At 47.6% G+C, this 24,240-nt stretch overlaps 1 protein-coding gene across 4 annotated transcripts in view; it reads right to left on the reverse strand.

The window, feature by feature from the left end:
• The window catches only part of PRDM11 (PR/SET domain 11), a 47,643-nt gene that overhangs the window by 9,021 nt on the left and 14,382 nt on the right, over window positions 1-24,240 (reverse strand). For 3 of the 4 annotated variants that reach the window (XM_075754700.1, XM_075754701.1, XM_075754697.1), the window contains exons 2-5: window positions 18,740-18,858; window positions 18,084-18,187; window positions 16,908-17,170; window positions 15,863-15,930 (exon numbers count right to left, since the gene is read on the reverse strand). In XM_075754700.1, coding sequence (XP_075610815.1) covers window positions 15,863-15,930; window positions 16,908-17,170; window positions 18,084-18,187; window positions 18,740-18,855 — 551 coding nt within the window. In that variant the 5' untranslated portion in view covers window positions 18,856-18,858. Of the gene's footprint in view, window positions 1-3,712; window positions 6,948-8,718; window positions 9,132-15,862; window positions 15,931-16,907; window positions 17,171-18,083; window positions 18,188-18,739; window positions 18,859-24,240 lie in introns of those variants that run through there. The other variant, XM_075754703.1, reaches the window with a different exon arrangement.

Genomic DNA, 24,240 nt, shown 5'->3' on the forward strand with positions numbered 1-24,240 from the left:
GGGATGACACCAATGTAGATCCAATCTGAAGGAGTATCTCTGCCAGTAATGGTGACACAGACTCTCATGGGCAGAAATATCTTTGCCTAGTGATGGAAACAAGGGACTTCTGGATTCCCCATCACTTCACATCCCAGGACCTCCTCCTTTGTTCTCAGGAGCATCCGGAATATGGCAGGATCCCTCTGCCTGTCTCTTTCCTAAAACCACCATCTTCCTTTTTAGCAGAAACCAGATTTCCTTGCTTCTCTCCTCTTGGGCAAGCAGAATTGAGATACTCAGGGCAGAAACACGAACACCTAATGCGCATGGGGGTATTCACTGGTTGTCCAAAAGGAAACCAAGGACATGCCAGTACTGGAAGGATTTGCACTTGGGCCTTCAGCAGGCTGTGACATAAAATTACAAAACAGCCCTGCAAGTCTCAGGAAAGCCCAGTACCAGGTTGTGGGGATCTCCTGGCAGTGCTGGCAGAAAGATCACTTTCTGGGCATGGGGTTTGTTTTCCTGATTTAAAACAGCTAAATTTCAGCTCAACAGAAATGTATTAACTCACACTCCAAACAACTGGTCCTCTGTGCAACTTGGTAAGACAGAGATTATAGGTAGGATCGTATTATTTGCTCTCACATTCCCCATGTTCTTGCTAGAGGACATGGAAAAGCCTTGGTAATACTGGTTCCAGCTGCCACCGACATGAGCTCCTAACACCCACTCAGGACCAGGAGGAGGCCCTGTCATGGCACGTACAGACCCGAGAGCAGATCTGAACAGTTCGCAGCTAAAAGCTTTTTCTTCTCTTACACCATTTGCCTCTATTATTCAGCACTCCCTGCCACAGTAACATTAATGAAGGCAAGTGGCATATGGCTTGTCTGACATCTCCTGCTACTAGTCCTTGCCCAAATACTCCTTTATAGCTCATGGATATTTCTTTGGCTTCAGATATCCGTCAATTTTTCCTTGAACACTCTCCCGTTCTCCAGCCATGTGCATGCACAGATAGAGACACAAGCCCACCTGCATGTGATCACACCAACCCACACACATAAGGTCATAAACTTGGTGAAACTTCCCGCAAAACACAGAAAACAAGTCTGCAGTGTCTCAGACTGCCCGAGGCTCCAGCAATTCTGGTTTTAATGTTAAGCAACTGTGCATGTGCCTGCAATCAGCTGTATTTTTCCTAATGTGTGCTACCCAGGATGCTCCGCAATCTTCAGTAATTATTTAAACAGCAGGCTCTGGCACTGCCAAAATCATCTGAAAATTAGCTTTTGTTAACCCTTATTTTACTTTTGATCACAAAACAAAGGAACTTTTAAACCACCAGTTTGCATATTTGAGAAGGAATGGAGGCCTGGACCAGCGTGGTGGGCAGGAGGTCCTGCAATGGAACACAGCTAGCACTCTCACGCTGTCACGTCTGGGTGTTAGTGATCACTCCACAAAAGGTGTATCAGGCATTCAGACAGCCATGAGATACACAGCCCTTGAGATAAGGCAACATGTTGTGGTCAGTCTGATGCCCTGCAGCACAGGAGATCCTAGAAGATGCTCTCCCCAGTCCAAGCATAATGCCAGGATGCTTCCTAGTGCCAGCTGAGGAGAGCCCCTGCGGCCGCTCTGCATCTCGCTGCCCAAACATCAGCCAGAGCAATGACAAGATCGGGCTGCCCCTGCGAAGGAGGCCAGTTAACTGCAGAGATTTATCACCCCCAAGTCACTCACAGCTCCTTAATACAACGTACAGGACGTGCATCCCCACAGCCAGTGGCACTGAGGACTTCATGGGGCAGTGGAAGGACGGTCCAGTGCATTCCCAGCAAACTGCATTTGGCAGCAAAATTTAGAAAAATCTCTAAAACACAACTTCGCGTGGGAAGGGGAGAGCCTGGTTAACTATTCCCACCAGGGCTCACTTTTATTACAAAGTATTTTATTAAGCATGAGCATGCTTTTCCTGTTTGCTCTCCTTCTGCCTGTAAACCCCTCCAAGTTTCTGCCTGAGACTGTCCTTCAGCTCTGCTGCCCGTGTCCTGTGGCTTCGGCTGCTCCTGGTGTGGCAGGGAGCTGGGAGGAGAGAGCAGGCTGGAGGGCGCGAGCTGCAGTACTGCTGCATCCCTGCAGCACGCTGCCCAGCCACCCGCTCCCATCCAGCGTCCTGCAGCGACCGGCACTGCCAACTTCACCAGGAGGTACGAAGAAAGCCCTTAACAGTTGTGGAATAATCCAGTCACAAACACGTTTATTCACAGCTGCTGGTAGCTAGTACCTGGTTTATGCTCTGAGAGGAAGCTTTACATTTGTGGCACTTCCCTGAGGTAATGTAAATGGGGGTGAGATCATCCACAAAAATGAACCGCTTTCAAACCAGAGCTGCCCAGCCCAGCTCCAGCAAAAGCGACCCCAGGGGCACAAATAACACAGGTTATGAAGGATTGCATAAAACCCAAATCCACCTGTCGGTCTAAGATACCTCATGCCGCTGCATGTCACGGATTAGAGGCAGGTGATTTCCCAATGACAGAGCAAGTCACTCCACAAAATGGCAGCCTGCTTGGCAAGGTAGGGGCACAAACTGCCTGCTAAGGAGAGAGACTGTACCAGTCTGCCTTCAGTGACATATCTTCCCGAGGCTGAAGCGCTCGTGTCCTGAGCAACCCTTCCTGTGAAGGCTGGAAAGCGACCAGCCCTCTTGCCGATGCCAAGCACTCAAGCTGAATTGAGGCAAGAAGGCTACCCCAGTTTAGATGCCCAGGACAGGCTGACACAAGTCCTGCACACAGACAGGCATGGCCCTGCTTGCGCAGCAGGTGTCCCGAGGGATTGTGACCCCAAAGGAAGAGCAGGGTTGGGACTGCTATTGGGGCAGACCCGGCCACCCAGAGCTGCTCCTATTCCTGCAGACGGGCATTGCCACCAGCTGCAAATATGTCATTTCATGTCCTGCTCAGTCCCTAGGACGAGCCAGGCTCAAGAACACCGCAGACTCTGCCCAGGTTTAGGACCAGCCATTGCACCAATGGAGACCATTTACAACCCATGTGCAGGTACTGGGGCTTAGACCAACCCCATGGCTGTTAGAGGCACACCTTCTTGTTTCACAGGGGCTCCTTTTGCATAGCCTTTCTAGCTAGCAGCAAAAAAAAAAAATCCTCGTCTCCCATTTTTCTAAGCCTCATCCCACCAAGGACACCAAATTGCCAAGTTTTTGGGATGGCCCAGTGAGCGTGTCCAGAAAAATGTGAAGGTGGCTTTTGGCAGCTGGGCCCATTCCTCCCCAGGAGGGGAACTGAGCAGCCAGGAGAGACAGTGAGGAGGAAGGAGAGCCCTGCAGCTGGAGGGAGGCTCAGGATTCTGTCCCCCCCACCCCAGATTTGCCCCATGCCTACCCTCTGCCCGCTGGCCCCTCTGCTGCTCACCCTCTGGCTGGCCCCAGGGGTCCTCTGCTGACACCCTGCCAGGGCAAAGCACTACAGGGAAAAGGCCACTGGCCTTTCCCAAATCAACATCAGGTGTAGAGCCAGGGCAGGAGATCCCGCGCAAGAGAGCTGTGACCAGCCCTGGCAGACACCATGGGGTGTCGTACCTGCAAACCCTGCCTCAGCTCTCCCATGCCAAGTGCCCCCCAGGAGACCCAGCATCTGTGATGAGCTTATTATCAGTTCAGGGAAAAATTATATGAGAGAAACACAAGACTCAACAGCGGTTGTGTTAAAAGTGTTATGTATTTATTGCATTCTTAACAAAAATACTTTTAAAGAGAGAACTTTTTTCAGCATGTACAAGACATGGAGATACTGGGGTTGAGCACAGCAGTTTGCTTTCACATGGGCACTTACTTTGACAGCCAGTTAACATGATGGGTGCAGGAGGAAGTATCCTTTGCGAGCCAGTACAGAAAAGCCACTCCACCGAGGGGTCTACACAGGGCAGGAGATACGTCCCCAGATCTGGGCCAATCTGTAATAGTCCACAGAGGTAACTGGGGGAGACATCAGGCAGTTTATAGTACAAGGTTTCTCCTGAGCAGAGCCCAGCCTTTTGGGGGTTTGCATGGAAGGCTGTGCATCCTGTGCCAGGACAATGGGGTTCTCTCTCTAAACATGTCTGTGTGGGCAAACCGATGGCAGCGATGCCAACTCCGTCCAGCGCCCAGCACCTGCGGGAGTCTCCTCCTCTGCAGACCCAAAAGGGATCCACCTGGACAATATCAGAGGAGCTAATCCTATCAGTTTATCCATAGGAGAACATCAGCAGGGACCAAATAGTACAAAAATATAAAATACTACTTCTAATATATAGCAGCAGCACTGTATTGACTCAAAAAGCCTTTAAAACATATAACCATTTTTTCAGCTCTCTGTGATTCATAAATTAGATCCACTTCTACAAGACTTCCCAGTCTTCCCTTCAACTGAAGAGAGATCATGACTTTTGCAGAATACAAATGTTACAACAGAAGTAAAACGACATTCTCAGAGGAAGGTGAGCGAGTACTGCCCTGGTCTGGCACCAGCACTACGAGGAACATCTTCTGCATGAAACCAGCATGGCTCATTCCTCAGAAAGGCGGTTTCTCTCCTTGCCAGACCTCTACTTCCTTGAGCAAGGGCCTTTTGCCATACCGCTAAAAATAAATTACTTGAATTAGAATTACAGAACAATTAAAAAGAAAAAAGGAAAAGCACATCAGGAATGCCTGATGCAGCAGACATACACTGAGCTTTCCAGAAGAGAAGCTAGTGCACTATACTTTCAAAGGACAGGCCAGACATATTGAAGAAGATCCTTCAAGACCACATAAACCAAGCCATCCTTCTGCTATACTGCGCTGCCTGTGTTCAACTCCCGCTGAAGTTTATATAACTTTTTGGCCAAGTCTGTAGCCCAGACAGAGCATGATGATGGGCATTCATATTAACTTGAATAGTTTCCTGCAACCCACCTCCACATACAATAGGACAGCCTGGAGAGCAGCGGCGTGCTAACTGTGCGTGGGTAACACCTCGACCCTTTTCCCTGCTGAAGCATGAAGATTTTTCCAGAGATGGGGGCAGCACGGTAGGTGCAGACGTGCAAATCAAGCAGAAGACAGACATGTTGTAAAAAAGCTGCCACATATATGTTATCACCACCTGAGGTGACATTATTAAAGCCTAGTTTCAGAATCAGGGTTGTACATGGAAGCCTTACACAGTGCTAAAGCAATTCCAATGTTATAACACAGTTCTTTCTTGCGTCTGTATAGGGAAAGAAAGCAGTACAAAACCAACATGTCTAAGATTTTAACCTATATAGCTGTGAATTTAGATTGTAAACTCTTCACAAGAGGAGAACACAGTACAGATCTCACCCTGAATAACACTAAGTGCAAAGTAACTGTACTGAAATGGACAGAATTACAGTGATACAAAACCAAACTGTTGCCGAGGTCAGAAGCAGGCCCTATATCCTTCCTTGTTTCTATGCAGACTCTCACGTTTTGAAGAGGGTGAGGTGGTTCAAAACTGAAGATTATAACATGCAAGAAAATAAGGTGATACAGTTCTCTTTAAATGTTGTCATATTGTGAAATAATTGTATTTTAACTGCAATTGTGAAGGGTAGGTAGGGGTTTCAGACTGGAGCAGACAAAGATTAAACTCTTTGATATAAGTGCATGTGGTACTGCAGGATCCAGGCATGTACCACAGCAGCCCTTTTCAGCAGTCTAAAACCACACAGTGCTTAGACCTGTCCTCCTGTCCCCAGCATCGTGCCTTCTCATCCCTGCACGAGCTCCGCTTTACACCCCTCTCCCCAAACCTGTGCCTCAGTCACAGTAAGCCCTGGGTTGCCCATTATTGCTGAACACAAAACTAACGAGCAGTAAGTCTTCAGAGCCGTAAGGATGTATCTCTGCACAGTGCATATACTAATTCGCAGGAAGATGATGGGAAGGCAGTAGTGGGGTAAATTTGTGGGTTAATTGCAAAGGGAGCTCTGTAGTACAATGTCTCAGTAAATAACGTTTCACAGGCACGAGAAGAGATCAAGATAATGATTCCTATTGCATCTCTTAGCTTATAGAGCGCGCAAAGCACAGGGAAGCCGGTGAAAACTCCTAACCTCTATGAACAGAAAGATGTCCTACATCCCAAGCTCTGTAAGATGTGAGATTACTCTTTGTCATTGCAGAGGACCAGCCCTACTACTCAGCTGCCATAATTCATACTGCTCTGTTAGCTAGCAGGGGGATGGACGGGTTGGGGCAGCTGTTGACCTTCCCCATAGAGTACTGATACACATGGAGAGGCCATGTGAGCATGCAGCAGCTCAGGAAGGGGCACCCTTCTTTGTTTTATATGAAGCAGACTAAAAATGGTGTTTTCTCTTTCGTGACCTGGTAGTCCGTGCAGGAGGAGTCTGTTTTGGGGGGTTTTGGTTAGACTCTGCACTGGGCTCAGGGGGCTGTTTTGAGCAAGCTGCTTGCAGAAGAGACCCCTGCATGACACCAGGATCCTGTATCCTATGGAAAGCCTGGACCCCATCGCGGATTTCCGACAGGGTCTGGCACATCTGGCCAACCTGGCTGGTGAGGTCAGCCATCCTCTGACCGATGACATGCATGCTGTCTGCCATGTCTCTGTGAATAGCCACCAGCTCCTGGCAGAACTGCCTGAACAGATCTGTTTGCTGTGTGTGGGAATGGAGAAGTTGGCGATCGAAGCTGGAGAGGGGTGGGCTCCTTGTGCGGGGGTGCGGGGGTCTGCAGGACGAGGTGGTGCGCGGGGATGGACGGTGCAGTTCCTGTCTTTGGCTGGTAGCTTCCGAGTGCTCTGATGAGGAAGAAGTATGGAGGAAGGAGGGCCCGGAGAGATGGTTGATTCCTGCACTGGCCCTCTGCAACGATGAGAAGTGGTGTTCTCGAGAAGTGCCTGGCATCTCTTCATCTTCGTCAGCTTAAACAGAAGAGGAGGTATGAATTATTAATGTGAAATCCCTCACAACTTTGACTTCTGTTTCATGGTCTCTAGAAGCACATGGAAAATGGGTTTTCCCCTCCCCCCAGCCTGCCAGTTGAGACAAGCCTGTAGCTCCTGATACGTAACTCAACATGCACGTGCTGCACTGTTAGCATCTGGGTGACAAGCTTAGTCGTAAGAGGCCTGAAAAGCAGGCGAACCCAGTCAACCGAGGAGGAATCCAAGCTGCCATGGTATCCTGTACACAGCATTGTTCATTACTAGAAGATATATGCATTTCAGAAAGTAGCAATGACTCCCCTTCCCCAAAACCATAACTAGCTAGCACACTCCAACATTTTGGAGGGACAAAGGCTCCTGGCCTTTGGTCCAGTCTCAGCACACCCTGACACATTCGGTTTCTCATGCCAAAACCCTGCTCCCCTGTCATTTCTTACATCCTCCGCACTGAGAAAAGCATAGACGTAGTATTTGCTGCTCACAAAGTTTGTACTGCAAGGCCACTATGTGGCTTGGCACGACTAAGAGAACCGGGCAGTCAGGTGTAGCAGCAACAGGACCCTATATTAATTGGGCAAGTATACTTGATGCAAAACCAAAACCAAAGCAAAACACCATGCAAAAGTTCTCATTAGTCTGATAAACATCTTGTGATGTGCCAGTTCATGGGTACAGGCACATCAAGTGTAAGAAGAGATGACACTTCACTCGTTGCAACTGCCCACTATCTCCTTGCACAAGCTGTATTCATTTTACCTCTGAAATAGTGCAACTGGCTTCCAAGACAGATGCAAAGAATGACCAAGTCCCATTTTGTCAGTTCTTGAAGATTTTTGTCCTTGCTTTCCCACTAACAACATTACTTCAGATACGAGATAAGACCTAATGCAGTCGGACAGTGCTACCCATAAAGTGTTAGTTGGCCCACTTCCCAAGAAGATACCCCCTCTTCCTCTGCTTTGTGTCCCTAAAAGCTCACAGACCAAGAAGTTGCACCTCCACACAAGAAAACTGTATGTACGCAACTCGGGAAAGAACCTGCAAAAAGCAGCTTGTGGTTCAGCACTGGAAGGAGTCTGAGAGTTGTGGTGCAAGAAGATTAACTTAGAAAGCAGAACCAGTAGTTTCTTAAAAAACAGTGAAGAAGGGAGCCATTATCATCTACCTTTTTCACAGCACTTGCGCTGAGCCTTCAGACCACTAGTGAGAAACCATCAGTGGCCTGGCCTCAAAGCATAAACATCAGTGATCCCTGAGCCCCCTCAACAGCTCTCTTGGAAGATGGTTACCATGCAGTGATCCATTAGAGACTGACACATGGTTCTCAGCTTGACAGCACTGCTGTTTTATTGGGGTGCATGCAAGTTGAAGAATTCCTAATCCGTTTCAAACACTTTTTCACAGACTGGAGGTAGTTACACTTCAACTACAGACGTTCCCTCACTTGCAGGATTAGTTCAGACTTCGGACCCATTAAGAAAGTGGAATCTGAATGTCTACCCTTAGAAGACAGTATGGGAAAGGACTAGATAAACAGATGAAGAAGATGATCTTAACTTGGAAAAAGCTTTCCCTCAATCCATCTCAACATTCCATGATCACCAGAGCAGGCTGTCTTGAAACCGAACATGACAGTAGGACCTGGCTTGATAGGCAACCCAGCATCTCAAAACACGCAACGCTCTTCTGGTGTCAAACTGAGATATGCAAACATAAGACAAAGAGGTGTTAAGGCAATGATACTTACAGCTTGTTGACAGGCTGTCAACCACGTCCAGATCCGCTCTCCGGAAGCCGTGCATCTGGCGTGACGAATGCAGCGTCGACTCGATGGCTCTCTCGTGGGCGGTCAGGACGATGGCCGAGGGCCGCCCCGTGCTGCCGGGGCTGGAGAGGGACCTCTGCATGAATGCCAGTTTGTCCTTGGTCCTTCTCTTCATGTCGTCCCATCTGTGTTTAACGTCCTTTACAGATCTGGGGACCTGGCTGACTGATGTGATCTGCCTGGCTATGCTTTCCCAGATCTTGTCCCTGTCAGCATGGGATAGACGCATTGTCTCCCTCCCAAACAGCATGGCTTCATTTCGGGTCACCTCAGTGACCAGAATGTCCAGTTCTTCCTTGGAAAACTTGGGCTTCCTCTTTCGTTCAGCCATGTTCCTTGGGTTGAACATCCCACAAAGCACAATTGGGTAAAAGGAAATCAGCGCAAAGCATCCCCCCGCATCCAACCACTTGGCCAGTGCGGCACTGGGGTAGAGGAGTTCGGTGGGATCCAGCTCCCCCCACCCGCAACAACCTCTCAGTTTTCCTCAATTGCACCGGGAAAGGGCAGCCGTTTTGTTTTTAAGAAGCAATTTTCAAGCTTAAGGGAAAAAAACCAAGCGACACTAGTGTGAAGGAACCTTCTCAGCTTTACAGTTAGAATGAAATTTTACACTCCGTCTGATGCCCTGACTTACATGTGAGAATTTCAGTACAGCCTTGCATCGCTTGCCACAGTCTGTGCGCAGAAAAAAGCGTGAGAACTCACAATCACATTGGTGAATTAGCTTCTAAGGTGACATTGCTCAAAAATGGGTTCTTGAGGAAATTTAGAAGGCCTGAAACATATCTTATTGTTCTGCTTGGCACAACATGCAACGGAAACTTTTACACCACCCTTTCTGTTAAAACTCGCAGGATGTCACGCCGAGGCTACATCAAATCGAATTTTTTTCTGGGGAAGGGGATTTCAACTAGACTCAAGGGCAATTTCTACAACTCACTTTTCCTAAGGAAAAGTCTTTTCTTCAGCACCAGGGGTACTGCACATCCAGTGTTTGTCTGCTTCACAGCAAGCTCTTGTTTCACCCAGAAATGGTTCCCGTTTCCTATTGTTCTCAAAAGGAACGAGGCCACCCACTTGCTTTTCCTGGCTAGCCTTTGCTGTCACTGCTGCTGACAGGAGCCTGCTCCCAGCTTCTGGAGCTTCAAACAAAAACCTCGTAGCCTCAGCCCATTAAGAAGAGGCAATCATCTTGAGAATGAGCAGTTTTGTCCAAAGAGGTGTGTGTGTATGTGTTAATTTTTCCAGTCACAGTCAAAGGAAACTCTAAAGATAAACAAAATATTAGTCCTAAATGGGGCTTTTTATGTGTGCATGTGGGAAAAAGGCAGCAGATCTATTCAATAGGGAAGGAGAAAACAAACCGCATGAATATGCAGTTTTGCACATAAACAAGGTAGGATTGCGGACGGGGAATAATCTGCAGCCTGGGCAATGACCCTTGTGTATAAGCACACAGAACAGCACAGAAGAGATCAGAGGTCACAGAGGAGCAGAACTGCTGGGAAAACCTAGTGTATGCCTTGATTTGAATTATACCAGAGTGAAGTAAAATGCCAAAATGGTTATTCTAGTGCTACACATTACAAAAGACTGCTTTTACACATCTTCAAACATTTAAAAGCAGGGATGTCGGTAAAGTTTTTCAAAAAGGTCAACGTTTTTGGTGCTCACATCATACAGTTCTTAATATTTTAAAAGGTTAAGTTCTCATATAGAAATCTACATCAGCATGGAGTTATGGTAGAGAACACAACACTATCTGAGGTAGAAGACTTCAGTGTTAATACAAACCACTCCAAAAATCTGTCACTACAAGCCTAGAAAATTAATGCTGAAAAAGATATTAAGATGTAACATACAAGAAATAAGACATCTTAATGGTTAGCACACCTAGCAACTCTAACTCTGATGTGACACCATGGGAGGGAAAACCTACTCGTTTCCCCATGTGTTAGTTTTCTTTCTGCTTATGGTCCCAAATTAAATGTGAAACCAAAAATGCCATCTACTAGTAACAGATAACAGATAGTATTACTAGCAGATTGCATCTTTGGTTTCATTTAATTTGGGACCTACTGCTAGCATCTTTGCAATGTTAGGGTAATAAACTCTGACTGGGATAGCTCAGACTCTCCTCTTTCAAAAAACTACATTTAATCCTAAAATCTTGGCTGAATGCTCTATCTCTCACAGGCAGACTTTAGCCACCCCAAAATACTTTCTGAAAAGTTGGTATAAGCAAAGGTCTCAGCATTTTTCCCACTTGTTCCATGTTTGTGCTGGCCCTGCTGGCACCTCCTCAGAGGTGGGTGCCTTTCAGCACCGCCATGGCCCAGAAGAGAGGTGGTTTGGGGTGCTCTCATGTGAAAGGTGCTTGTGGGCTGCAGACTAAGAAAAACCTGCAGAAAGGCAGAGTGACTCTTGTCAGATGTTCTGGTTTCTCCTTAGTGCTGTTACACTACTGTTTAATGAATCTCACTGACACTGCTGCCTTCCATCAGAGTGTCAGAAGCTGTTAACTTTGGTTAAAGCTGGAAAATCAGTAGGAAATCCTGCTCAAATCCAGGCCACATACAGGGGGAGCAGGGAGCTAAGCACACAGATGCATTTCACTTGGACAAATGTAAATGCATCCTTGAGATACTGTTTTGGTGGAGCTTCCTTTACGGAGGGACAGAAGGAGTGTTCAGGAAAGATGGTAATGAAATTATGGAGAGCCAGCAAAGCACTTGCTACACTGACCTCAAGGGAAAAAAAAAAAAACCCAACCCAAACTTAAAAGGAAAAAGGAGTTCTCCCAGCTGAACACTGGAAGGAAGGAAAAGGCTACACAGAACATTGAGCAAGGGAACATTTACAGTTTCATTTTTATCACATTCAGCAAAACTGGACTTCATGTATATTCTCTGCGGGTGCCCATGACTGCACAGTATCATCAGTGCCTCCATGTGGTGGAAACCTCCTCCACTGACAAGCTGCTCTGGTGAAAAGAGTAACACTATTTTGCAAAGTGCCCCTGGGCACAGGTGAGCTTGCAGAACAGAAGTCCCTCCGGAGCTGCTCAGAGCCACTGGTGGGGTCAGGAAACCTGCATTGCCCTTCTTTGCTGAACCCATGGCCACTAGCCAAGCTGCACCAATGGGGAATTACAGCCCTTTTTGCTCTTTCCAGGCAGGGTATCCCATCAAGTGCACTTACGACAACCTGTGGTAGGCCTGGATATTCAGATTTCAGGGCTTCCCCTCATTTGCTCCAGCATGACTTGGGTCAAAACTATTTAAGGTAACTTAAGTATTCCAACAGCAAACTCACCACGCAAAGAGTAATGAGTTCTGGCCAGTTTTAATCACGAATTCAATTAATGTTAGGTTCCCAGCAGGCACATTAACCTCCTCCTTATAAAAATGCAGACAGTATTACTGTCAGGAGATCTTTCTACCCTTGTGCATTTCCTCTAGGATGCACGATGCCTCTAGGAGCAGTCACTGATATTTGGAAGTACCTCTCTGGGGATGCCATGTGGGTTTTAGCAAGCTCCAGAGGAGTCCCAGCTGCGGGTCCACAAATTCACACCTCAGCCCCGGTCAATCTGAAAGTGCAAGACTGTACAGCTATTTCTTTAAAAACACATGTGATGTTGTAAACTATGTGAACAGTGGGCACTTAATGATCACCCCACAAAGATATCAGCTGACTCCACTCTTCTTGGCCTCTAAGAAGCAAGCATATAACCACTTCAGAGCTCTGGGGAATTTTTTGTTTTACAGGGATAACAGTCCTGCAATACTTCAGGACCACTTTGCTCTGCATAAATTTCAGTCTGTAATGCATAAGATCATTTGCTTCACTTGCTGTGAGGTAGCGGAGGTCAGTTTATGAAGTTCAACAAAATGACTTATGGATAGGCTGGTGGCTTCTACTCCCCCTGAATACACAGGCAGCCATGGTAACCCTGAATTTTTAAAAATATTTATTTTTGAAAGGTCCTGTAAAGTCAAAACAGCAGCTCAGTACTTAAAAGATCTACTGATCTAAGTTGGTCCTAGCTTTGAGCAGGTCATTGCAGTGCCGGAGCAAAGGTCCCTTACAAGCTCTGTTATTGTATGGAGATCAAATCGCAGACATCTCCAATACAAGGAGACCAGGAAGACATACAAAACAGTCTTGCTCCCCATGGCCTCTTTGTTACTATGTTTGGAGGGGAAAGGAGGCGGAAAGCAAAGGAGAAAGAAGTGAGGAAGTCTTGCAACAGCCTTTTCACGTGGGCTGAGGGAAAGGATGAATTTGAACTGTGCCAAAATCCCAAGAACTCTGATACTCATGTAAGAAGGGATACAGACTATAAATGTCAAAACTAGCCTGGAAAACCCACACGTTAGGCACTTCAACAATTTGGTTAGGCGCCACCAGTTTGCTGGTGCTTCCTATCCTGCATCTCAGTCTGGGCAAAGTGATATACACACACAGAAGGATGTTTTCTAGAATTTCTGAGTTACTTTCATTTTTTGGTCAAATCCTTTTTTTTTTTTTTAAAGGTCCGCAACAACTGAATAAGAGATTTTCCTCAGAAGTAACCAGGAACAACAGCTGGTTCTGTGCAATGCTTCAGAAGCCCCGAGAACTCGCAGCAGCAGCAGTTTATGGTTTGTGTCTGAGAAAGCACCTATTTCTCTTGAGGTTTGCTGTGATCCACGGTAATTGGTCACTCTGAGCCCCCAGAAAAATAAAAACAGAGGAGGAGGTTTGCACACATCCCTGCAGGTCAAAGCCATGGAGCTTCACAAAGTACTGGAAACAACACTGCTTTACTCTGGGCAGAGATGAAGGGTGCATTACCCTTGTGCCAACAGGAGAACACGCTCCCACCATCAGGAGTTTGTCTTGACTGAGTGACTGAAGAGGGAAAGGGCAAGAGGATGTTACCATTGCCATGCCATCTGCTACGCTTCATACTCCTTCCTCCCTGTCATTTATTGCCCTGGGTAAACAGCCACTTGAAATTAAACCAGCAAGTGCTGCAGTGTACACATTGTCCTCAGTGGAAACATGAAAATGGACTCAGATGTGGCAGTCAAACAACAAAAACAATAGCCAGATCTACAAGAAGAGAGAGGAGTCAGCCCAAGCTGCCCTCCCCGTGCCATACCCACCTACCCAGAGGGTGAGTAGATCTGCTTTGCAAAGCACTCCATCTGTGAGTGATGGCAAAGAGCACCATCTGAAAAACAAAAAGAGCGCTGTCTACAGCGTCCTGGAAGCGTGGTTTCTGTGGGTAATCTCCATGACAGGTAATGTCCTAGCACAGGATATCAAGTGCTGCTAACAAACAAAACCAAAGCTTTTTGAGGACTACTATCTCCACTTGAACCATCAGTCAGACTCAAGATAATACTGCTATCAGAAGCAATTTTCAAGAGTAAAAACAAAAAGGTCAGTAAGCCTGCACAGGTCCCTTGATACATCCTTCCCCAGAAGAGTTGCAAACGTCGCCTTTCCACAAAACCGTAACCTCCTGTACAGCCTTTCATGGCTGTACCAAATGGCCCAGATCACACTTGTCTTGGAACAGCAAATACAAGTTTAGGCAAGTTCATTCTTTGGTGCTGGGGCCATGAATAGTGCTCAGTTAAATCAAAACATCAAGCTTATGTTCATGGCACTCAGAAGAAGAGTTCATCACAGGATTTTTGCCTTACAAAGGCAAAACTGTTTTTTCTCCCAGTTTCACTGTCACCTAGACCACGTAAAGATCCAGATCCAAGCAGAAAAATCTTGCTCTGATTTTTGAACTTTGCAGTCTTTAGTTCAAGATGTATGTCCCCTTACCTATCTGTCCACTGTACCACTGCTTCTTTTTGGAGTGACAACTCCAGCCTCAACCCAGGTCTAGCATTTTCTCTCATCCAGTAGTGAGCAAGTGTAACAGCTGGAATTCTTACAGAGAATTGAGATCCTTTGCTGAGCTTTATGAACATAAGTGTCAGAACAGCTGCTATCCAGGTGAAGACTCAAATGCAGCAAAAGTAGCGCAATCAGCTTTGACCAGATAGGTCAGTCTTGCATCTACCTGTATTTCACGCTCTCTCTTCCCTCAGTGAGTGACAACTGAAAATCCTAGGCATCCAGGCCAATGAACCAGTTAATTCCCATGCTGCTTTACTCTTATATGAAATGCTTTCTTGACAACAACCACTTCCAAAATTCATCCCTGAAAGCAGGATTGGTCCTAATGTGGGACGGGCCACAGTATGCAGCAATGTCCCATTCTGGTGGCTCACCCTATGCACGAGGCACTTCAGTGCTTTGCCTCCGCCTCAGGAGGCTGCAAGAGCGACCTACATTTTGCAGATACATGCCATTAAACATGTTCCCTTACTGCTGCAGTCAACAAACCAGAGCCAGCCCCGCTCCTGGTTCAGTACTGACTGGTGTTTGGGTTCTGCTCTGTTAGTCCTGGGGCCAGCAGAGGGAGCGCAAGCACACGCATGATTTCTGCCTTCCGAGCTGCAGCAACTCACTCCGTGTTTCTCCCAACACAGTAAAGCTGGCACTACCAGTGACAGCCACCACAGACAACTGTTTCAAGTGAAGCCCAGGAAAAAAAAGGAAAAAAAAAAAAACCAAACGAAAAAGCACCTCTTTCAATATCTGTCAAATGGGAAAAGACAAAAAACCCCCAACAAAATAAAATGTTACCTTCGGGATAATGCAAAGCATTTTGCAAATATTTGAACATAAAGTAAAAAAAAAAAATTAAAAAAAATGGAGACCTGTCAGCGTTTGTAAGAGTGGGTACATAGGATCGTCTTTATCATTTGTCCTCATTCCAGAAAACAGCCATCCTCAATACACACATCCTTGTTTTAGTCCCTTTCATTGAATCTGAGTCCAAAGGATTCTCATCACAATAAATACTGAAAAAGCAAAAGCACACCCTTTATAGAAGGGGTTGTGGCATTTTGGTTTGTTTTTCTGTCACACAAAATAACAAGGACTGTTTGATGGCCTCTCTCTGGAAGACAGAGGCCCAAAAGGGAAGGCAGAAGAGAACTGGACTCACCTCATCCAGTTTGCTTTGGTTTCATCCGTCCCATCGATAGATTTGTAACGGTTGTTCTTATCAACAATCTGTGGAACAAGAGAATAGATGCTGCATGTCAACTAGCTGGTCCAGACGTGAGGTCTACGACTCTCAAATCACTGATTTGGTTCTAGCCTTAAGTCAGGACATGAAACTCTACACCATGAATCTCAGCAACCCTAGTACTACAGGCTGCTGCCCCAGATATGCGTGTGGAGGCTACTCTGAACTAAGAGACACTTTCCTATGTACAAATATCCGTAACACAGAACTATGTATGCAGCTGACAAAATTTTTTAACAGTCCTGAGATATAAAAGATTAACTACCCATTCAGGATAGGGCTGAGACACACATTTATTTTAAAGACAGAAAAGCATGAGCAGCATTTCATATCAGCAGCTCTCAATTTTTTCCGCACCTATAACTCAAGTCCTACATCTCATTTCTCATAATAATTAATATCCATCGATCTAGTGACATCTCTATCTCATAGGCTAACTGAAGCCTGTAGTACCAAGGTAAAAAAATATGGGTTTTGGTACTGGAGTCTGCATGTAGATCAGCTCCTGATGGACTGGATCTCCTCTTTCCTGGCCTCTTGGGCCACCTGCTCTGCTCAAGCGGGCTGGGAGGGAGTACTGCAGGCCCACAGGAGAGCTCTACAATCCTTCCTCTGTCCTCAAAATGATGACCAGAGCAGAGAAAGGTACTGGAGGAGCCCTTGACGTTGAGTGGGGATGGATGGAAGAACATGGCAAGGGGGAGAGAAGTAGCAAGCTCTGATTCCTATGTCTGTGAAATAAACTCAGGTGCCATGGCACCTGGGCTTCTTTCACTTACCTATACCCTTAAGCTGCTAATAATTATGGCAGGTCAATGTTTGCCTACTGCCCATGTAGGTCAGCAGAAGAAATTCAGAGGAGGAGGAAGATGGCTAAGGTCTGTCTCCACAGGCCCGTGAGTCCCCCAGGTCTGAGCTGCATGGCTGGGGCATCACTTTGTAGAGGAGACACATCACTCACCAGCCACGAGAAGAATCCTGCGGACTTGTCCTGGCTAGAGATCTGCCCCTCGTATGGCCCGAAGATGTGACCTTTGGGGATCACCTCGTTCATACAGCGCACGTCATTCTCCCCATTGGGCTCTTTCACCACCTCCATTCCCGGCGGGATGGTCAGTGCTGCCCGGTCAGGGATGCCAACAGGCACTGGGGTGTCAGACACGAACACCGGGGGACCGTGGTTCGGGCACTCATCCACGAAGTACTCCTGGCAGGACTCGCAGACTGCGGGTGCGAGGGGAGCAGGGGTTAGGTCGGGCAGACGTGACGCTCGCACAGGCTCACACACCTCCTAGGACGCACAGCACTCAGGACAGCGTGCCCCAGCTCCCTGTCCTCCCGCCGGCCTTCCCCAAAGCCTCCACGCACCCAGACACTGTACCAGCTGCTCACTTGTTTCGCCACACGTCTCTCAAGAAGGGCTCTGCACCAACCCACACCTGTCCAACCAACGCCTGTGCATGTGTCAGCCCTGGTGCCCTACACAGATTCGCCACCAATGGCTACATGGACAGGGAAAGGCCCTGTTACCATCTGCAGAGACAGAGGCTGAGGGCTCCTTGCACATCACCGGTTAGCAGAGATGTCCTCTAGCCCAAAGGTTTGATTGCCCACACACCAGAGAGGAACTAGAACGAATATCTCTGAAAACAAACACCCTTGTCATGCAGCCTTCATTCTGTGCTTGGTAGAGAAACAGCATCCCCAGGCACCTGCTCTGTGGCCAGACAGGGACTTAGGACTATAATTTGGTATTTTGTAGGTATGCCAATGTACCTGGCACCAGTTTTCTTTCCCAGAATATGGGGGAAGGGAAAGAGCTGTCATCTGCATAATGCTCCCTTCGCAGTTTCTGAATTCAAGCCTTTGACTCTTGCGCTTTTCCCATGTGCATTTTCATGTTTCCAGCACACTTTCGACCTACCTCTCCACCGCTGCACAGCCCCACAACGGATAAGGTGCTTTTGTGCAGCAGCTTCCCTATCAAATGTGTTAGTCTTTTCAGGACAGCATGCAAATTTGCCTCTGGCTTTTTTCTTCCCTGCTTCCCGCCCCAAACCAGCAGGGTACCAACTAGGAAAGACCAAAGTCTATACAAGTGGCGATGTTGCTTTTCCCTCACTCACATGACACTTACACCAGAAATCCACTTGCTGAAAGCTCTTGGTCATGATCAAATCTCGTTTCCCTTTCAGTTTCTTGGGCTCCACCTCCATGGACTGCGGGTCAGGCCTTCCAGAGCTGGGGAGGGAACAACAGAAAGATGACGTTAACCTACCAAGACATTGGGACTGCACACAGAGAGGAGCAGAGGCAACAGGGTCTGAACAATGCTCTTACTCCCCCAACCTGCAGCAGAGAAATGATTCAACCTGCCATCCAACCTGCCAAAAGCTAGTACCTTAAGGTTTAAGGCTAAAGCCTACAGCAGGTAGCGGCTTCAGCTAGAGCACCTCCATGCATAGCACATGCCTAGCATGACACACACCGGGCAGGAGAGTGGCAGAGGGGACTCCCACCAGCAGAGAGGCAGCGCTGCTGCTCAGAGGCAAGGCACAGCCCTCAAAGCATGCCAGCACCACAAGGCATGAGGCGAACTAGCAGATACGTAGCAGACGTGTGCCTGGCACGAGCAGGTGACCACCCTGTCACACACCTCAAGGCAGACCTCGCAAGGGAGGGTTTTAGTAACTTTGAAAGGTTCAAGTGTATCCCTCAAAAATAACGTTAAGCTGTGGGGGCAAGTGGAGAGAAGGGGGTGAGAGTACATCAGACTGAGGCTCAGCAGCGTACCAAGGCTGTCCATATTCCTGGTCCCGGTGCGGAGAGCAGGCCTCTTTTTTTATTGTCACCATCTCCCCTAAGGAAGCCTGGGTCTGGATCAAACAGTCCTTCAAGTTTTCACTCATGTTCTGAAAAAGAATGAAAGAAGGGAGGAGAAAAATGAGCAGCCAGGAAATCGCAACCCTCCTCCCCCAGGAACCACAGCCTTCCTCCCCCAGGCCAGGACGCAGCCAGCAGAGCAGGCTCCCTCCCGGCACCAAGAGGCGCCATCGCGCCGGGGCACCTAGGTGGAAACACCTTCCTGCGCTGGGGAGGAAAGAGCAGTTCAGTCGCAGGTCAAGTGAAGAGCGCAAGACACCACAGAGCAATCTGAAGCACAGGGAATCTCAAATATGTTCCACAGTGCCCATTAAAAATGTTGTGCATGGAATTTAAGACTGATGGGTGGGATGTGCTATGTAAACACAGAGCACCACTACCTCAGAGCAGGTCTTTGGGGACAGAATGACAAGAAAGTGGAATGCAGGTCATGGCATAGGATCCATCTACAAATATAACATATGCCAGTCTCCATCTGGAATCAGAGCATGGTGTACTACACCCTTGCAGATGGAGTTTTCCATGTGCTCGGGACGCCTCTGACAAACAGATAAGTACCTACAGCACCCTGCAGGACCCCACCAAAATTGCACAAGTCATGCTCTCAATCTTCCTGTCCCTCCGATGACCGGAGCTGAGCTACCACCACCCTTCCAGCACACAAGCCATTGTAGTGAAAATGCTTCTCCCTCAGCAAAATGCAAGAGCCAGGAACCACTTAATAATGTCTAAGGACAGCAAGCTCCAAAACAATAACACTTCCCTACTCCCCCCCCATCACGGGATGGTGCTGAAGAGAAAACATTGATAAGGCAAGTGACGATAATTCACAATTGGTTTAATTAATACTAAGATTTTTGGAAGGGCCACTAAGCTTCAGAGCATCCCAGATTGAGACAAGGAATAAAGCAGAGCGCCGCTCGTCTCTTCATTGCATTTGTCTTAAGACTTCCTCCAAGGCACACAAACTGGCTGCTCTCAGACACCATACCAGATTGGACAGACTTCAAAGCTGCTCCCCCCAAAGTCCCCTGTGATCCTCCCTTCCATGTCCACTGCCCGATGGCACGCTCTGCATAGTCACAGCGCCCGATGGAGGGGCCTCACCAGCTGATTAGACCCCTTCTGTCAGGGGAGCTGGTAGAAGAGTCCACCCCCATCGCAACTTGACTGTGGGCACCCCAAAATTTGTGTTCTGAGGTCACAAACCCCTTTAGACAGGGATTTTCTTATTCTACATGTGCTTGTACGGGACTGAGCACCATGGAAGTCTGGTCTGCATTTGTGCCCTGTTTACAGCAAGAAGGAATGCTATTCCCAGCCTCTGTGACTCCTCTTTGTGCTAGGGGACAAATAATTAATTTTTCCAGCCCAACTTCTCACATGCCAATGTGCAGCCTGAAAGACCTTTATCGAGCCTGTATCAAGGAAGCAATAGTTAATATTCATACAGTGCTCTGAAAGCAAAGCCTCAGCATAAGTACAACTATATACATGCAAACACACACACTTTTAAGCCTTTACAAGATGCCCAAGACAAGATATATTTTCTTTCAGAATTACCACAGCCAGTCAGAAGGAAAGCAATATTAAGGGCAAGGAAAGGCTCATTATTTTGGCAGGCTGAGCCTCTGCTCTGCACTCTCTGGAGCAAGAGAGAAGCTCTCCAGTCCTGTCCCCATGCACCAGTCGGTGCTGCAGGCAGGGGCTACCTGCCCTTCCCAGAGGAGACGGAAAAGTCTTTCCTGAAAAGTGTGTAGCAAAGCAGCTCAGGAGGGAAAAAGCAGCAGCTGGGGGAGGAGGAAAATGTTAAAAAACAAGAAGAGAGGGGTGCTGCCCCAGAGCTGGTTAGCTGTGGGGCCTGCGCTGGTGCAGGAGAGGCGGATGCTGGCTGCAGGGCTGATGCTCTCGGTCAGAAAACCCACCCGTTTTGGAAGCCTGGCGGACAAGGCACCTGGAGTTAAAACACCCACAACCCCCAAGGCTTCAGTAGGAAGAGATGCAGACATCTGTCTCTGCAGAAACAATGGCTTTTCCTTTCCCACTCTTCCCTCGTGGAGACTCGTTACAGAGCAGAGAGACCCTGTGATGGCACAGTCTGACGTCCTGTGCAAGGCAGGCTGCTGCGCTACTTTCAGTGAACTCCGGGTTAAACTGCAGCATTCCCCCAACAGAAAAATAAAAAAAAAGAAAGAAGAAATCCAGTGTTTATTTTACACACAGAGCTCCTCATTTTACTGTGTGGCACATTTTGCAGCCCTCCCCTCTTGTGGTCCTCCCTGAACTCCCTCCAACGTTCATTGTTATCAGCAACATTCCTGCGCAGCACCGGCTGCAGCACTCCTGCATTGACGGGAGCAGCACCTTGCACCGAGATAACACGCTCCCTGCCCCTGCTCAGGATTTCCATGTTTGTGTCCAAGTACCGCATTTACTTTTTGGCATTTACTTTTTGGCCACCGTGTGCAGCTGGGGTTTTGTGTTTGGTGAACCTCCGTGCTGCCGTAAGAGCCCTAGCTCCTGCAACAGCTCCCAGGCCACTGCGCACCCCTTGCCAGCCCTCCTACCTGCGCTGCCACTAGCTGCCCGCTTTTAAGACATTCACACAACTTGTTGCCTCGCCCAGCATACATGCTATCACAACTCCACCGCTAACTTGCCTCTTTTCATTACTTGTGGCTTGCCCAGACTTTGTGTTGCCCACAAACATAATACAAATTAACATTGTGTTTTCTTCCAGGACACTGACAACTTAGAATCATAGAATCATTCAGGCTGGAAAAGGCCTTTAAGATCATCAAGTCCAACTGTAATTCTAACACTGCCAAGTCCACCTCTAAACCATGTTCCTAAGCGCCACATCAACATATCTTTTAAATACCTCCAGGGATGGTGGCTCAACCTGTTCCAATGCTTGACAACCCTTTCGGGGAAGACATTTTTCCTCACATCCAATCTAAACCACCCCTGGTGCAATTTGAGGCCATTTCCTCTCGACCTATCACTTGTTACTTGGGAGAAGAGAACAACACCCACCTCTTGATTAGCATCAAGCCAAAAAAAACCAATTCCCAGTTGACACTACTAGAAATACACTATCAGCAATGGCTCTCCTTTCGCTGTCTGAGGCCTTTAGTTTAGTGTGTTGGGTTTGCATGGCAAGGTTTTGGTAGTGGGGAGGTCTACAGGGGTGGCTTCTGTGAGAAGCTGCTAGAAGCTTCCCCTGTGTCTGACAGAGCCAATGCCAGCTGGCTACAAGGCAGACGCGCCGCTGGCCAAGGCCAAGCCAATCAGCGCCTCTGTGATAACATATTTAAGAAGGAAAAAAAACAGTTAGGGAGAGCTTTTGCAGCCAGAGAGAGGAGTGAGAAGATGTAAGAAACTCTGCAGACACCAAGGTCAGTGCAGAAGGAGGGGCAGGAGGTGCTCCAGGCACCGGAGCAGAGATTGCCCTGCAGCCCATGGTGAAGACCATGATGAAGCAGGCTGTCCCCCTGCAGCCCATGGAGGGAGGATAAGGGGGTGTAGAGATTCCACCTGCAGCCTGTGGAGGACCCCACGCCAGAGCAGGTGGAGGCACCTGAAGGAGGCTGTGACCCTGTGGGAAGCCCACGCTGGAGCAAGCTCCTGGCAGGACCTGTGGCCCCATGGAGAGAGGAGCCCACACCAGAGCAGGTTTGCTGGCAGGACTTGTGACCCTGTGGGGGACCCCACGCTGGAGCAGTGTGCTCCTGAACGTCTGCACCCCATGGGAGAGACTCATGTTGGAGAAGTTCGTGAAGGACTGTCTCCCGTGGGAGGGACTCCATGTTGGAACAGGGGAACAATGAGTGGAGTCCTCCCCCTGAGGATGAAGAAGCGGCAGAAACAACGTGTGATGAACTGACCATAACCCCCATTCCCCGAGGCTGAAGCCGGGAGTGAAGTTGAGCCCAGGAAGATGGGAGGGGTGGCGAGAGGTGTTTTAAGATTTGGTTTTATTTCTCATTCCTCTACTCTGTTTTGATTAGTAATAAATTAGATGAATTTCTTCTCTAAGTTCAGTCTGTTTTGCCCATGGCAATAATTAGTGAGTGATCTCTCCCTGTCCTTATCTCGACTCATAACCTTTTTGTTATACTTTTTCTCCCCTGTCTAAGTGAAGGAGGGGAGTGATAGAGCGGCTCTGGTGGGCACCTGGCCCCCAGGCAGGGTCAACCCACCACAGTCAGGTTTTTGTTTGTTCATAGAATCATAGAATAGTTTGGGTTGGAAGGGACCTTTAAAGGTCACGTAGTTCCAATCCCCCTGCAATGAGCAGGAACATCTTCAACTAGATCAGGTTGCTCAGAGCCCTGTCCAACCTGGCCTTAAACACTTGCAGGGATGGAGCATCTACCAGCTCTCTAGGCAATCTGTTCCAGTGTTTCACCACCCTCATCTTAAAACTTTCTTCCTTATATCTAGTCTAAATCTACCCTCTTTTAGCTTAAAACCATTACCTCTTGACCTACCACTACAGGCCCTTTTAATAAGTTTGTTCCCATTTTTCTTACAAGCCCCCTTTAAGTACTGAAAGGCTGCAATTATATCTCCCCAAAGCCTTCTCTTCTCCAGGCTGAACAACCCCAACTCTCTCAGCCTGTCCTCATAGGAGAGGTGCTCCAGCCCTCTGATCATTTCTGTGGCCCTCCTCTGGACCTGCTCCAAAAGTGTGTGACACATCGAATCATTCTAGCTGCTTGTTCCGATGACCTGTGCCACAACTTCAGTGCATTAAACACGCAAGACTTTCCAACACTTTTACCTTTATCAAGCAAAATTACAGCAACATCAGGAAAAAAAAATATCACACCATGTTAGAAAAGACCTATTTTTAAAAAATCTGTACAGACTGATTATTACAATTAACACCCCTTAAATCATGAGCAATCCAATCTCTATCACCTATTACATTATTTTACTGGAAGCCAACATCAGACTGCAGGTAGCCTAGTATTCTAGCTTGCCCAGATTAGAATTTATATTAGCGTACTTGTTTATGACTCACACACAACATTTTTTTCAGTCTAACTCATCACATATACTTTTTTTTTAAAAAAAAATTAGCATTTATGGCTCAGAGCGCACTGGTCAGCCAGTCTTTTTAAAATCCCTGGACACAAGTTAGCCAGAACAGCAAACTTAAAAATGTACTGCTGTAGTAGCTGCTGTTTGGTAATTTCCCAAGCTACTGCTAAAACAGCATTACACTGCTGCTGTAACTGGTACCATCATCTAGCTTTTCCACCAGCTACAAGAAAGAAACATTTGACATTTCTCCAGTTCCAGGCATCAGTAGACAAACATGCTTTTAGGACTTTTAGCTTCTGCTGTTTTTAAAGCTGCTTTTAATTTTTCCTAATTTCACTGCCCATTACTTTCTCTTGCCC

The sequence above is a fragment of the Balearica regulorum genome, chromosome 5 (assembly GCF_011004875.1).
Source record: "Balearica regulorum gibbericeps isolate bBalReg1 chromosome 5, bBalReg1.pri, whole genome shotgun sequence".
NCBI lineage: Eukaryota > Metazoa > Chordata > Aves > Gruiformes > Gruidae > Balearica > Balearica regulorum.